This window comes from Schistocerca serialis, chromosome 7 (genome assembly GCF_023864345.2).
Source record: "Schistocerca serialis cubense isolate TAMUIC-IGC-003099 chromosome 7, iqSchSeri2.2, whole genome shotgun sequence".
Taxonomy (NCBI): Eukaryota; Metazoa; Arthropoda; class Insecta; order Orthoptera; family Acrididae; genus Schistocerca; species Schistocerca serialis.
In genome coordinates, this window is record NC_064644.1 from 214552460 (window position 1) to 214567809 (window position 15350).

A 15350-nucleotide genomic window follows, 5' to 3' on the forward strand; every position below is an offset into this window, starting at 1 on the left:
ACCATATAGTGGAGATGCTGAGTTGCAGATAGACACAACAAAAAGACTGTTGGGAAGTTACCTTTCTGCCAATAAGGTCTTTGTCAAAAATAGACAATATACACATATGCACACACTCGCACAAACACAACTCGCACATACATGACCACAGTCTCTGGCAACTGAAGCCAGATTGGTTTGTCCTTGTTGGCTGAAAGCTAACTTTCCGACAGTCTTTTTGTTATTCCTTTCTGTAACTCAGCGTATCCGCTGTATGGTGAGTAGCAACTATCATTTTCGTTATATTGCTACAGTCTATCCTGGATTTTCCACTGTTTACTTTTGTTAACCTGTGGTCCTGTTTTTCAGTGAATGTTATACTGGAGCTTACAAATACAATTGTTGCTCCTGATGCTGTTATCTCCCCTCATCTACGAGAAAGTGTCAAGCACTTAAAGCCAGATGTCAGACTGTGTGTGGAATCCTTAGACATATTTAAGAAATCAACTAGTGTACAGAATAGTGGGGCAGTGTCAAATGAACAGTGTTTTTCTGCTGTTAATGAGTCTCAACTGAAGGAAGATATTTGTTGCTCTAATATGAATATGAGAAGTTCATATGGTTATTCTGACAGTGATGCTCCTAAACACTTTTTTCCATATGAAGATATGATAGAATATGCACAAGCTAATGATTGGGACACGTGTGGACTGGAGTCTAATCCAGTTCTTGAAGCTATTTCCAGAATACTACTTGCAGCTTTGCTGAAGCACACGGGATTGCTTTCAGTTGCTGTCAACAAGCAGATGTGAGTGTTTGTCATCTTCATTTTGTGTTTGCTAGTAATAATCTTACTGCAGCAAATAAGAAGTTACTGGAAGTACTAAAATTTGAACTGTTCAGTGTTCTTTGTATTTGCTTATTACAATAATTTTTTTGTTTGCCATTTGACCACTACTGCTATAGAATTACACTATATATGTTACATTCATTGCCTTCTAGTTCTTTGTAAGGTAATCATTCTGAATTTGAAATATGTGATGACTGGAGCATAAGAGAAAGATAAATTAATTACTTAATTGTTACAAGAGTTCATAGGGCTGCACAACTTCATCACCTGTGTCCACATGTTACTTTCCTCATTTACTGCTTTGGATTTATTTTAATCTGGAACCTTTCTAAGGGTGATGGTTACCTGTAGAGTCAGCGGTATGTATGATAGGCGTATATGTGATGAAATATCAGTAAATTTTGTTTCAAGACAGATGCAACACTTAATTTACATCTACATCTTCATTTACATCTGCATTTACATTTACATTTATACTCTGCAGACCACCATGAGGCGCATGGCATAGGGTACATCCCACTTGCTGTTCGTATGTGTCATGACACATGTGAACAGCAAGATGACGTAATGTTTTGCACCATAAATGAAGTGCGAAAGTTTTGTTTTTCAGTGTATAAAATTAGCTGCAAGCCAGCCAACGAACTTGCAGATGACAGGATCTATGCTGACAAAACGGCAACAGAAAAAGCCTTGAAAATATGCCTCAAATAGCTAGAACAGTTCTTAAAATCATGTTGTATCATACAGTAAATAATATTTAAAGAACCCACTGATGATGGTGATATTTGTTGCTGAAACTAGTTTGGGAAATAAATAAGTAAATAAATAACAAAAAGTGTTGTGCATCAAAGCATATTCACATTTCCCGTATTGTTGTTTTTCTATGCAAGCACGGACCAAATGGAGGAGTTCCAAGATAAAGTTATCATCCCTACAATTAACAGACCCTACCTTTTCATTTTCCTCCTTTTGACACCAGGCAAAACAGGTTTCCCATAAACAGGTGAAGTGAGACCTACTGGCTCAGTTTCAGTTTCAGTGAGAGACAGCACCTCAAACTTGGTGGTTAGGAGGATTGCTACAACATCTGAGTCCTCTCTGGTCCCCGTCCACCCTGTACAGGACGGCTAGCTCTACCATTAACATGCCACTTGTAGTCGAGATCCTACAAGTACACGACTCTCAGGAGCTCTTCCAAAACACCAATTTGCAGCAGTTGCCAATCGTTTGACAGTAGTCAGGGTGATTTCCAGCTGCTTACGAATGTCAACCAACTCATCCCTTGTTCGAGAACAGCATTGACAGTGGTGCTGAAATTGGGCTGGTGAATAAATAACTTTAAATAAAGCCTGCTGATTATCTTTTAATTTGTTGAGCTAAACAATTGCTAATTCCATATAAGAGTTGAAGCAACAAATAAATGAATCAAGACTTCTATTAAGGTAGCACAAAAACCTGTGGTAAAAATTATTAATTTCCTAAAAATTTTGATGTTAATTATAGTTGTTAGCAAATTTGAAAGCAGAGTTAATGTACAATAAATGCAGATAATATATAGGGCTACTCCTCTTTAAGGGAAAACTGGATGTAACACAATATGTTAATTGGAATTGGAATATCTGCTACAGTAGCTAAATCAGAAATGCCAATTTACTACAGATAGCTTGTAGATTATACAAAGGACAATGGTAACTTCCAAAACTTCTTAAAAACACTTATTTATTTGCTTTGATAAACAGTGAAATTCACGGATGATGAATTCTGTGACAGAAGTATCCAAAAACACTCGTACCGATAACTTAGGAAAATATAGTTTTGCAAAAATTCTCAAAAAGTAACCTATTTCTCACATAATTGTACAATGCAATTAGAGAATGTCATTTTGAATGAGGTTAGGCCAACTGTTCTCAAAAATTTTAAAAGAACACCATTAAGTTTAAGCCTATAATTGACGATAACTGTACAAGTTTATTGTGGCACTCGCGAATGATCAAAATTTCACAATATATTTCAATACTAGATGGGTACTGACACAGTCAATGAAAGATTATGCAGAAGCAACACAAACAGTAAAATATGTGAATCTAGAACTTCAAATCAGCACACGAAATTTGTACGAGCGGTCTCTCACAAAGGAATATTCCGAAGTTGGCTTTTATGTATAAATAAATGCGCGTATTGCACAGATTTTTCACTCAGCTGTTTCTGTGCATCTTTTATACTGGCATGTAGTGTGAGTTAATCTTGGTCGAAATCGCTGAAATGTGCAGCACCAACCACCAACAAAGCGTGTCTTCTGCCTGTTGCAGCTAACAGTGCAATGTATTGCAAGGTTAGAAAAACATTCACTGTCCTCTTAGTAGTAACACTTGTGTGTGATGTAGCACCAGCTGACTGTACTCTGAAGTAATGGAAAGCCACTGTCAGAACTCAGAAATAGTGGAAAGATGGAACTTTGGGAAAATTTATTTATTTTAATTTTTTTATTAAATGATACACCCAAACTAAGTTTATAATTAGAGTATGGGCTCATACCTTTCTTTATCTACAAAAATCTGTATGTGATTCAAATTCAATTTCATGTCAATACTGACCTCAGATAACCCAACTAATTTTAGTCTGTACTGATAATTCTAAGCTAAAGACGTTTGTTTATTTTGTAGTTATACAGATTAATTTCAAGTATGGTGGAAAGTGCAGTTTAATTACTCTTTACTGAAAAGACAATAGTATCACCACAGGTTTGTTATTATTGAAATTATATACACAGTTCCCAATAGTATACAGTGAAGACTGCTTTTACAAATTTGTTTATAGCATTCATGCATATGTGAAGTTCACATACGTGCTTCAAAATTGTTGCTTTTGAGCCATTCGATTTCAGGGATACTGTCACAGAAACTTCTTTTTTGAAACTGATATTTTGGCCATATACCTTTCAGCTATGTTACGGGTGAACTGACAGAGTTTTGTAGCTTCAATCTGTCAGCTCACAAGGAAGATGCCAAAAGGGATGTGACCAAAATATTAGTTCAGAGAAGTTTCTGTGGCTTTAGAACCAGAATATAATGGGCCAGTGAATATCCCACAATAATACAAAAACAAACTGTTGCTGTATAAAACTTTTATGTGATGGAATTCACACAAACAGGAGTATTATACCAGCTCATAGTCATTTTAACAATTGCCCATCACAAAGGAACTGTATATAATGTATATTACAACAGATCCCATCCACTACTATCCAGAACCTGTTACAAAGAATGAATTTTGCGAGCCTCATGTTAGAGTTCATGAAGGAAGCATTCCAGAGGATTCACTAATCTGAACACTATAGTGTGGTTCACAGAAAATCCACATTGCATAATAGAAGTAATGAAAACTGAAGTGTACGGTGTTGTTAGTGGATGCAGAGCTTTCTGTTACTGACTCCACCATCTTTGCTTCAGTAATACTGCCCTGCCATCCACAATTAACTACAGTATTTACCCAAGTATAAGACGACCCTGAATATAAGACGATCCCCCATTTTTTAAGAGACTCCTTGAGAAAATTTATTTTTTAATGTATTCTGAATAATTAAAATTGCAAAACTTTAATTGATGTAAGGGATCTGTCTGGTGAGTTAACATTACACCTGTTCTAAATGTCTGCCAATTATTGATTGCCTACATTTTGATAATACAAAGAGAAATAAAATAAACAAAAATAAATTGTTTACATCAATTTTTTTCCTCACTGCCTTTTTGTTTACGTAGCCAGTCCATGGTATCACTATTTTTAATCATTGTCATCATCCTAAGAGGACAGCTGTGAAACTTTATCTCCTTTGCCACAGATATTTGGCTGTTTCTTCTGAATATGTTGAGATTTCTGAGGTTGTGGTTACTGTGAGACCTGAGAACATACCTTCATCATCATCATCATCATCATCTTCTTCTTCTTCTTCTTTTTTAATGTTCCCCACATCTCTTGCTTCCAAAAATATAGTCTGCCCTTCATATCTCATGGTAAGTGTTGAGAACATTGTAGCAGGAAACATCTAGGCTTTTAATGTTTCCTACAGAAATTTATGCTATTCTTGAGTATTTACCCAATTTTAAAGTCAGCTCGGTTCCCCAAGTGCACATGGACTCATGCAGACTGCTGTTTAAACATGGTATATGTTCATAAAAAGCCAAAGTATGCAGTATACATTTCCATGGTTGGCTGCACAATGAAATTTGTGCCTGCTCAACACTGTCCTCTCTGCACTCATCTTATTTATCAACCAAACTGGGTCACTGTTCCCCCTCCAACTTTCCATAATGCTATGCTTGAGCAGCAGTGAAACATGGACGGCAATATCTTCTAGGGTGCAGGTCATATGTAACAACTGCAACTAATACATAAATAAAAGATCACAGTTGTCATTCAGTCCAATTCTTGAACTTTTGCTTTTCCTCTGATGTAGTGATGTCTGTCTGTAGTATCTACACATCGGGTCTTTCGGCTGTAATTTTTTCTTGCGACACAATTACGGTGAGTTCAGTATGATTTATTTCATTCAAAAGACATTTCATTCTGGATTAATTTTCCTTCTCATTTCATCTGTTTAAAAGCCAGTAACGATTGCCTCAGGTACTCTAATACGTTCACAGCTTCTCATTTGCAACCCATGTGGTAAACCATAACCAAATAAAATACTGACTTCAGTTCATAATCAATTAATGCTTTTGAAGGACGAGATTTTTGCCTTTGGATGTCACCTTTACTTAAAAAGCAGCGTAATTATATGTATATGGTGTCTGAACATGTACGAGAACTTTCATTGCAAAAACTTAGAAATACAACAAAAGTTTGCAAGTTTTAGAATTTAGTGTTATTTCCTCCTGTGTGTCACAAAACTGCCAATTTTAAGCAGAGCATTAGACACCATTAGTCACTAGTTCATAGTTTCTTGTGTATTCCTTGCACTAGCATCGCGAGTCAAATGTCGCGTGACTATTTGACCAAAGTTGATACTGTATCGAGAGCACTTCGGCGTATTGGGAAATCTCGAGCCTATTTGAATGCAAGTAAAATCAAGTTTTGTTTGATTTAATTTTCCGTTTGGGATTGTTTAAAATAAATTTGTTTGAAACCTCAATAGCTAAAGCTTCATCTGTAAATGTAAGATGAACGCTATAATAATCTATTAAACAATGTAAAAACATTGACCTCACTATCAATAGTTTAATCTGTGAATATAATCAGATTTCGTATTTTTTGAATGACTAAATTGATTTTTTTTTGGGAGTGGGTAGGGGGGGGGGGGGGGGGAGCTTGTCTTGTATTCAGGTAAATACGGTAATTCAACAAATAGAATTTTTACATTTAATTTTTTTGGGTATATGTTCTGTTTTCTCCTACTGTACCACAACAGTTCGATATTTCAAAGATCCCCATCTCTCATACTGAGGAGCTGATAATTTAACTTATATTAGATTATATATGAGACAAAATGGATACAATTGAGGCATTTCCAGTCTCATTCTAGGAGCTCATATGTATCACTTGTAATATTTAGCAAAACAACAGTGGCTACTCTGGCAGTGAGAATGTAAACTGCTCAGGAATAAATGATCCTTTTAAAGCCGTCTTATGAAGGTAATTTATCATTGCATAACATTATGGGGTGTGCATATTATTGCAAATAAAAAAATAAGTCGTTGTACTTCTACCGATCCCTCTAAAATACAGCGAAGTGAATTCCAGGTTAGATATTTGTAGGCCACTAATTTTTGTTGACATGATCCACGAGACTGCATTGTGTGATATACTCTCCTGTCTACAGCTAAATACACAGCTACAATACTGCTGTTAAGTAAAGTAAATTTTTTTTAGCATGTAAGGCTACAGGAGAGGGCATATGTAGAATGTATTACATACTCAATTAGGATGTTATCTTTAGTCAGTGAGATGTTTGCATCATAATACAAGCTGTGGAATGAAACACTAATTTTTCTGTTTCATATGTATTTTTCTCAAAAACTATCATAGGCAACTGCCACAAAAATGACATCAAACTGTTACACAACTGATTCATCCAACTTCTATTAAAAATAAATAAATAAATTAATTTAAATTAAAAAAAAATCTGTTTTATGATGGCTTCACCAAATGGCCTGGCACTGGCTCTTGTGCAGGTTCAAAACGGACTCCAAAAACTTTCAGGGATTGTTCTGGGATACCTTCAGAACATTTTGGTATAAGAGCCCCGTGGTTTCTGGCAGCTCGCTACAGAGTTATTGCATTTCGTTTGGTTTCGTGCCCCAATTGGCTTTGTTTCTGTATTGCAATGAATAGTACACAACAGTGATGTCAACCATGTGCAATGTGTGTCATGTTTGGAACTCAACTTGTTCCATTCACTTGCTGTAGACAGTGAAAAAGTCCACTTTACTCTTTGCTCTCAATCTTGCATTCAGTACTGCACAGTTCTGTTTAGGGTTTTTGTTTTCCAGCATTGTTAACAGTGATGCACATCAGTACTATGGACAGGTTTACTGATGAAGAGTTGGCTGATACGCATTCCCTGAATGCAACGGAACAGCGATGTGATGATGTTAAGCAGAGTTGCTCCTGCATCAACAGCAATCATGTCACAGCACTTTTGCATATGAAGGTAGTTGCAGCACTCTGTGTTGTATGATGTAAGTTTCTTCACTGTTGTGGAAGTATTTTCATAGAAATAAGCAAAACCAAAAAATCATAATTACATTATTACTCTGTAACCAACTCTGTAACTGTGGGTCTCTTATACAGAAATACTCAGAAGGTATCCTGAACAATTTCTGGAAGTTTGTCTGGTTCACCCTTTATAAATAAATAATAGTCAGGGATATTACATTTTGCTACTAGCAGGTTCTCTTCAGTGAAGACTTAATATTGACAAAGTTCTAAGTGTGTCAGCAAGTTCTACATAAAAAAGTAAACATTTAAAATTACTACAGAAATTTGTGAAATTTTATGTCTAAACAGTTATCTTTGAAATATGCAAATTATAAGTAAAACACTTTATTGTTCCAGTTGCCTTCATTTACAAACTTTCCAATGCTGAACAATTATTAATAGAAACATAAAGATGCCTTAAAATCATGTTAAAGGTTGTGAAGGGTTGGAAGTGTGTACCTTTTGTATGATCAGCTGTGTCACTTTACAATGCATTCCAGAAACTTCTGTAGTACAAATTTGTGTATTCTATCCAAAAATTGTTTTGAAGCTTCTACATTAGCTGAACTGGAATATATAAACAAGAAGCTGTGATGTATGTAATTTTATAAGTTTGCATATGGAATGAAATGATAAAAATTGCCTTCTGTAGGTCATTAAATTAATTTAAATGATACTGAACAGTGAGTAATATGTGTGACAAAAAGAAACATAACCAAATGTAGAACGACATAACTAAAATACAATGTATTGTATTTGTCACTTGAAAAATGTGTTGCCTACTCCCATATGCATCTGGTATCAGATAGTCCTCTATACCACTCTTGCAACATCCCACTAGATACCATGGGAACATAGTTCTCACAGACATCATAGCATGAATTCTTGCATACCTGTTGACAGGAATTTGCAAAAATATCTACAATTTATTTATCATATTTTGTATGTTTTCTTTATTTTCTGCAGCTTCTGTACCATCAGCAGATACGATGCAGTATATGTCATTTACATTTACCATTATTCAGGATGTTTGTAAATTAACATCCTTGTCTTGTTTGATTTGTGGTTGTGCTTTGATGGCATTTCATTTAATTTATTTGGCCATTCCCTTGCTCCACTAGAAATTTGACAAACTCAAGAAAATGATGAATATGTAATTAGATTTTGAGGAGAGGCTCTTTCCAGTATAAATTTATTTGTATGTTCTTCATGTACTTGTAGAGTCTCTTGCATTAAATGTCATTGAATGGTATCCAATACCAGCAAAAGCTATTTATATGCACGCACGCGCGCGCGCGCGCACACACACACACACACACACACACACACACACACACACACACACACACACACACACACACACATTCATCCTTGCAGTTTGTGAAACCAGGCTTGATATTGTATATTTTAGAGTAGAAATTAGTATATATTCTGACAATGACTTCTTTCCTATAGGGGCAGAGAAAACACAGTCATTTGTGAACTATATCAGCTGGTATTCCAACAGCGCCAGAGACTCTTGTCATCAAAGAAACCAGAGAATAATTTGGAAACAGCTGATGACAGTGCATATCTTTCGGAGCACGAACACGAGCCAGAAGAAGAGAATGGACAGGATCGATTGGATGACACTGGTATGATGAACGCTTCATTGTGTCTTAAATATGTTGGGTTTTGTTTCATTATAATCTAGGTTATTGTCTTTTGCATACTATAATTGTAGAACTGAACCATCCAGTGCGCTTTGGACAAATTCCAACACAGTTTCAAACTGTTGTGATTGAAAACATTTTGACAGTCAACAGATTTTCTATCTTGACTTCATGTAATTTTTCTGTAAATAATATCTTTTTATTTTTAATTGTAGCAATTTGTTATTCTTACTTAATTCCAGTCAGTTATGTGCCTTGTTCTAGATTTGGAGGATACTCACAATGATAGTGATGGGCTATTAATTGCAAATGATTTTGAAGACCAGTGTAAAGTGATTCTGAAACACTGTTTGTTCCTGCTCATTGTTATAAAAGGACCAGATGATAGTGAAGAAAGTTATGTTCCTGAAACAGGGAAGTCTCAGCTTCTACGTGATCCCAACTCAAGGTAATTGCAGCTGCATGAGTAATGTAATAAATCACAAGGTGTAGGATTTGATGTGTGGTTGACCATGGGATATTTTGTGACAGTTCGTATAACTTTGATCTATAGTGTTGTGTAATGTATATGGGAGGAGGTGATGGATGGTCAAAAGTTTTGTAAAATAATTCGTCTAAAAATAAGAAAGAAAATATATTAGAGAAACATTTGAACATGCCTTTGAATTATGCTTGAAATGACATACAGCAGCTGAGATAGTCATATGTTAATGATGTAAGGAGACCACTGAATGAAATTCTGCCAGACAAATATCCTCTAGCACTCTTTAAAGAACTAAGATTTTAAGTTAAACATTGAAATTTAATTCAGTATTGGTACCTCATGTGCCATGCATGATTTCAAAGCGTCATTCACAGGTACATCAAATGTTTCTCTAATCTATTTTATTTCTTATTCTTAGGCAAATCATTTCACAAAACATTTGACCTTTTTACAAGACTTAGGGCTAAGTGGGTGGAATCTAAACCACAAATGATACAGTTTTGAACCAACCAATCAAACTGTGACCAGATGAAGATTATTCACAAACATGAAGATATAGAAGATATTGTTGTTGTTGTTGTTGTTGTTGTGGTCTTCAGTCCTGAGACTGGTTTGATGCAGCTCTCCATGCTACTCTATCCTGTGCAAGCTTTTTCATCTCCCAGTACCTATTGCAACCTACATCCTTCTGAATCTGCTTAGTGTATTCATCTCTTGGTCTCCCTCTACGATTTTTACCCTCCACACTGCCCTCCAATACTAAATTGGTGATCCCTTGATGCCTCAGAACATGTCCTACCAACCGATCCCTTCTTCTGGTCAAGTTGTGCCACAAATTTCTCGTCTCCCCAATCCTATTCAATACTTCCTCATTAGTTATGTGATCTACCCATCTAATCTTTAGCATTCTTCTGTAGCACCACATTTCGAAAGCTTCTATTCTCTTCTTGTCCAAACTATTTATCGTCCATGTTTCACTTCCATACATGGCTACACTCCATACGAATACTTTCAGAAATGACTTCCTGACAATTAAATCAATACTGGATGTTAACAAATTTCTCTTCTTCAGAAACGCTTTCCTTGCCATTGCCAGCCTACATTTTATATCCTCTCTACTTCGACCATCATCAGTTATTTTGCTCCCCAAATAGCAAAACTCCTTTACTACTTTAAGTGCCTCATTTCCTAATCTAATTCCCTCAGCATCACCCGACTTAATTAGACTACATTCCATTATCCTTGTTTTGCTTTTGTTGATGTTCATCTTATATCCTCCTTTCAAGACACTGTCCATTCCATTCAACTGCTCTTCCAAGTCATTTGCTGTCTCTGACAGAATTACAATGTCATCAGCGAACCTCAAAGTTTTTATTTCTTCTCCATGAATTTTAATACCTACTCCGAATTTTTCTTTTGTTTCCTTTACTGCTTGCTCAATATACAGATTGAACAACATCGGGGAGAGGCTACAACCCTGTCTTACTCCCTTCCCAACCACTGCTTCCCTTTCATGCCCCTCGACTCTTATAACTGCCATCTGGTTTCTGTACAAATTGTAAATAGCCTTTCGCTCCCTGTATTTTACCCCTGCCACCTTTAGAATTTGAAAGAGAGTATTCCAGTCAACATTGTCAAAAGCTTTCTCTAAGTCTACAAATGCTAGAAACGTAGGTTTGCCTTTCCTTAATCTTTCTTCTAAGATAAGTCGTAAGGTCAGTATTGCCTCACGTGTTCCAGTGTTTCTACGGAATCCAAACTGATCTTCCCCGAGGTTGGCTTCTACTAGTTTTTCCATTCGTCTGTAAAGAATTCGTGTTAGTATTTTGCAGCTGTGACTTATTAAGCTGATAGTTCGGTAATTTTCACATCTGTCAACACCTGCTTTCTTTGGGATTGGAATTATTATATTCTTCTTGAAGTCTGAGGGTATTTCGCCTGTTTCATACATCTTGCTCACCAGATGGTAGAGCTTTGTCAGGACTGGCTCTCCCACGGCCGTCAGTAGTTCCAATGGAATATTGTCTACTCCGGGGGCCTTGTTTCGACTCAGGTCTTTCAGTGCTCTGTCAAACTCTTCACGCAGTATCGTATCTCCCATTTCATCTTCATCTACATCCTCTTCCATTTCCATAATATTGTCCTCAAGTACATCGCCCTTGTATAGACCCTCTATATACTCCTTCCACCTTTCTGCTTTCCCTTCTTTGCTTAGAACTGGGTTTCCATCTGAGCTCTTGATATTCATACAAGTCGTTCTCTTATCTCCAAAGGTCTCTTTAATTTTCCTGTAGGCGGTATCTATCTTACCCCTAGTGAGATAGGCCTCTACATCCTTACATTTGTCTTCTAGCCATCCCTGCTTAGCCATTTTGCACTTCCTGTCGATCTCATTTTTGAGACGTTTGTATTCCTTTTTGCCTGTTTCATTTACTGCATTTTTATATTTTCTCCTTTCATCAATTAAATTCAATATTTCTTCTGTTACCCAAGGATTTCTACTAGCCCTCGTCTTTTTACCTACTTGATCCTCTGCTGCTTTCACTACTTCATCCCTCAAAGCTATCCATTCTTCTTCTACTGTATTTATTTCCCCCATTCCTGTCAATTGCTCCCTTATGCTCTCCCTGAATCTCTGTACAACCTCTGGTTCTTTTAGTTTATCCAGGTCCCATCTCCTTAAATTCCCACCTTTTTGCAGTTTCTTCAGTTTTAATCTACAGGTCATAACCAATAGATTGTGGTCAGAGTCCACATCTGCCCCTGGAAATGTCTTACAATTTAAAACCTGGTTCCTAAATCTCTGTCTTACCATTATATAATCTATCTGATACCTTTTAGTATCTCCAGGGTTCTTCCATGTATACAACCTTCTTTCATGATTCTTAAACCAAGTGTTAGCTATGATTATGTTGTGCTCTGTGCAAAATTCTACCAGGCGGCTTCCTCTTTCATTTCTGTCCCCCAATCCATATTCACCTACTATGTTTCCTTCTCTCCCTTTTCCTACACTCGAATTCCAGTCACCCATGACTATTAAATTTTCGTCTCCCTTCACAATCTGAATAATTTCTTTTATTTCATCATACATTTCATCAATTTCTTCGTCATCTGCAGAGCTAGTTGGCATATAAACTTGTACTACTGTAGTAGGTGTGGGCTTCGTATCTATCTTGGCCACAATAATGCGTTCACTATGCTGTTTGTAGTAGCTTACCCGCATTCCTATTTTCCTATTCATTATTAAACCTACTCCTGCATTACCCCTATTTGATTTTGTGTTTATAACCCTGTAGTCACCTGACCAGAAGTCTTGTTCCTCCTGCCACCGAACTTCACTAATTCCCACTATATCTAACTTCAACCTATCCATTTCCCTCTTTAAATTTTCTAACCTACCTGCCCGATTAAGGGATCTGACATTCCACGCTCCGATCCGTAGAACGCCAGTTTTCTTTCTCCTGATAACGACATCCTCTTGAGTAGTCCCCGCCCGGAGATCCGAATGGGGGACTATTTTACCTCCGGAATATTTTACCCAAGAGGACGCCATCATCATGTAATCATACAGTAAAGCTGCATGTCCTCGGGAAAAATTACGGCTGTAGTTTCCCCTTGCTTTCAGCCGTTCGCAGTACCAGCACAGCAAGGCCGTTTTGGTTATTGTTACAAGGCCAGATCAGTCAATCATCCAGACTGTTGCCCTTGCAACTACTGAAAAGGCTGCTGCCCCTCTTCAGGAACCACACGTTTGTCTGGCCTCTCAACAGATACCCCTCCGTTGTGGTTGCACCTACGGTACGGCTATCTGTATCGCTGAGGCACACAAGCCTCCCCACCAACGGCAAGGTCCATGGTTCATGGGGGGTAGAAGATATTAACCAAATGAAATACAACTGATCTAATAGTAGAGACTACACACACACACACACACACACACACACACACACACACACACACACACGCCTGTACGACTCATTATGCTGGCTGTACAGGCATTGGAGCTCCTCTCCAACTAGAAATATTATCAAGTTCAACTGATGGGGACACACTAAAATTACCACTGAAAAGCTACTTTGAATATCTTATGGTCCATGAACCATGAACCATGGACCTTGACGTTGGTGGGGAGGCTTGCGTGCCTCAATGATACAGATGGCCATACCGTAGGTGCAACCACAACAGAGGGGTATTTCATGAGGGGCCAGACAAACATGTGGTTCCTGAAGAGGGGCAGCAGCCTTTTCAGTAGTTGCAGGGGCAACAGTCTGGATGATTGACTGATCTGGCCTTGTAACAATAACCAAAACGGCCTTGCTGTGCTGGTACTGCGAACGGCTGAAAGCAAGGGGAAACTACAGCCGTAATTTTTCCCGAGGGCATGCAGCTTTACTGTATGGTTAAATGATGATAATGTCCTCTTGGGTAAAATATTCTGGAGGTAAAATAGTCCCCCATTCGGATCTCCGGGCGGGGACTACTCAAGAGGACGTTGTTATCAGGAGAAAGAAAACTGGCGTTTTACGGATCAAAGCATGGAATGTCAGATCCCTTAATCAAGCAGGTAGGTTAGAAAATTTAAAAAGGGAAATGAATAGGTTAAAGTTAGATATAGTGGGAATTAGTGAAGTTCGGTGGCAGGAGGAACAAGACTTATGGTCAGGTGAATACAGGGTTATAAATACAAAATCAAATAGAGGTAATGCAGGAGTAGGTTTAATAATGAATAAAAAAATAGGCGTGTGGGTAAGCTACTACAAACAGCATAGTGAACGCATTATTGTGGCCAAGATAGACACGAAGCCCACACCTACTAAAGTAGTACAAGTTTATATGCCAACTAGCCTGCAGATGAAGAAGAAATTGATGAAATGTATGAAGAGATAAAAGAAATTATTCAGATAGTGAAAGGTGACAAAAATTGAATAGTCATGGGTGACTGGAATTCGAGTGTAGGAAAAGGGAGAGAAGGAAACATAGTAGGTGAATATAGATTGGGGGTAAGAAATGAAAGAGAAAGCCGTCTGCTAGAATTTTGCACAGAGCATAACTTAATCATAGCTAACACTTGGTTCAAGAATCATAAAAGAAGGTTGTATACATGGAAGAATCCCGGAGATACTAAAAGGTATCAGATAGATTATATAATGGTAAGACAGAGATTTAGGAAACAGGTTTTAAATTGTAAGACATTTCCAGGGGCAGATGTGGACTCTGACCACAATCTATTGGTTATGAACTGCAGATTAAAACTGAAGAAACTGCAAAAAGGTGAGAATTTAAGGAGCTGGGACCTGGATAAACTGAAAGAACCAGAGGTTGTAGGGAGTTTCAGGGAGAGCATAAGGGAACAATTGACAGGAATGGGGGAAAGAAGTACAGTAGAAGAAGAATGGGTAGCTCTGAGGGATGAAGTAGTGAAGGCAGCAGAGGATGGAGTAGGTAAAAAGACGAGGGCTAGTAGAAATCCTTCGGTAACAGAAGAAATATTGAATTTGATTGATGAAAGGAGAAAATATAAAAATGCAGTAAATGAAGCAGGCAAAAAGGAATACAAACTTCTCAAAAATGAGATCGACAGGAAGTGCAAAATGGCTAAGCAGGGATGGCTAGAGGACAAATGTAAGGATGTAGAGGCTTATCTCACTAGGGGTAAGATAGATACTGCCTACAGGAAAATTAAACAGACCTT

General features: G+C 37.4%; 1 protein-coding gene across 1 annotated transcript in view; it reads left to right on the forward strand.

Moving 5' to 3' along the window:
* LOC126413339 (probable E3 ubiquitin-protein ligase HERC1) overlaps nt 1-15350 on the forward strand; it is a 722413-nt gene that overhangs the window by 199587 nt on the left and 507476 nt on the right. Inside the window, exons 18-20 of the mRNA XM_050083249.1 lie at nt 349-787; nt 8978-9156; nt 9439-9622. Of these exons, the coding sequence (XP_049939206.1) occupies nt 349-787; nt 8978-9156; nt 9439-9622 (802 nt within the window). The remainder of the gene's footprint in view (nt 1-348; nt 788-8977; nt 9157-9438; nt 9623-15350) is intronic.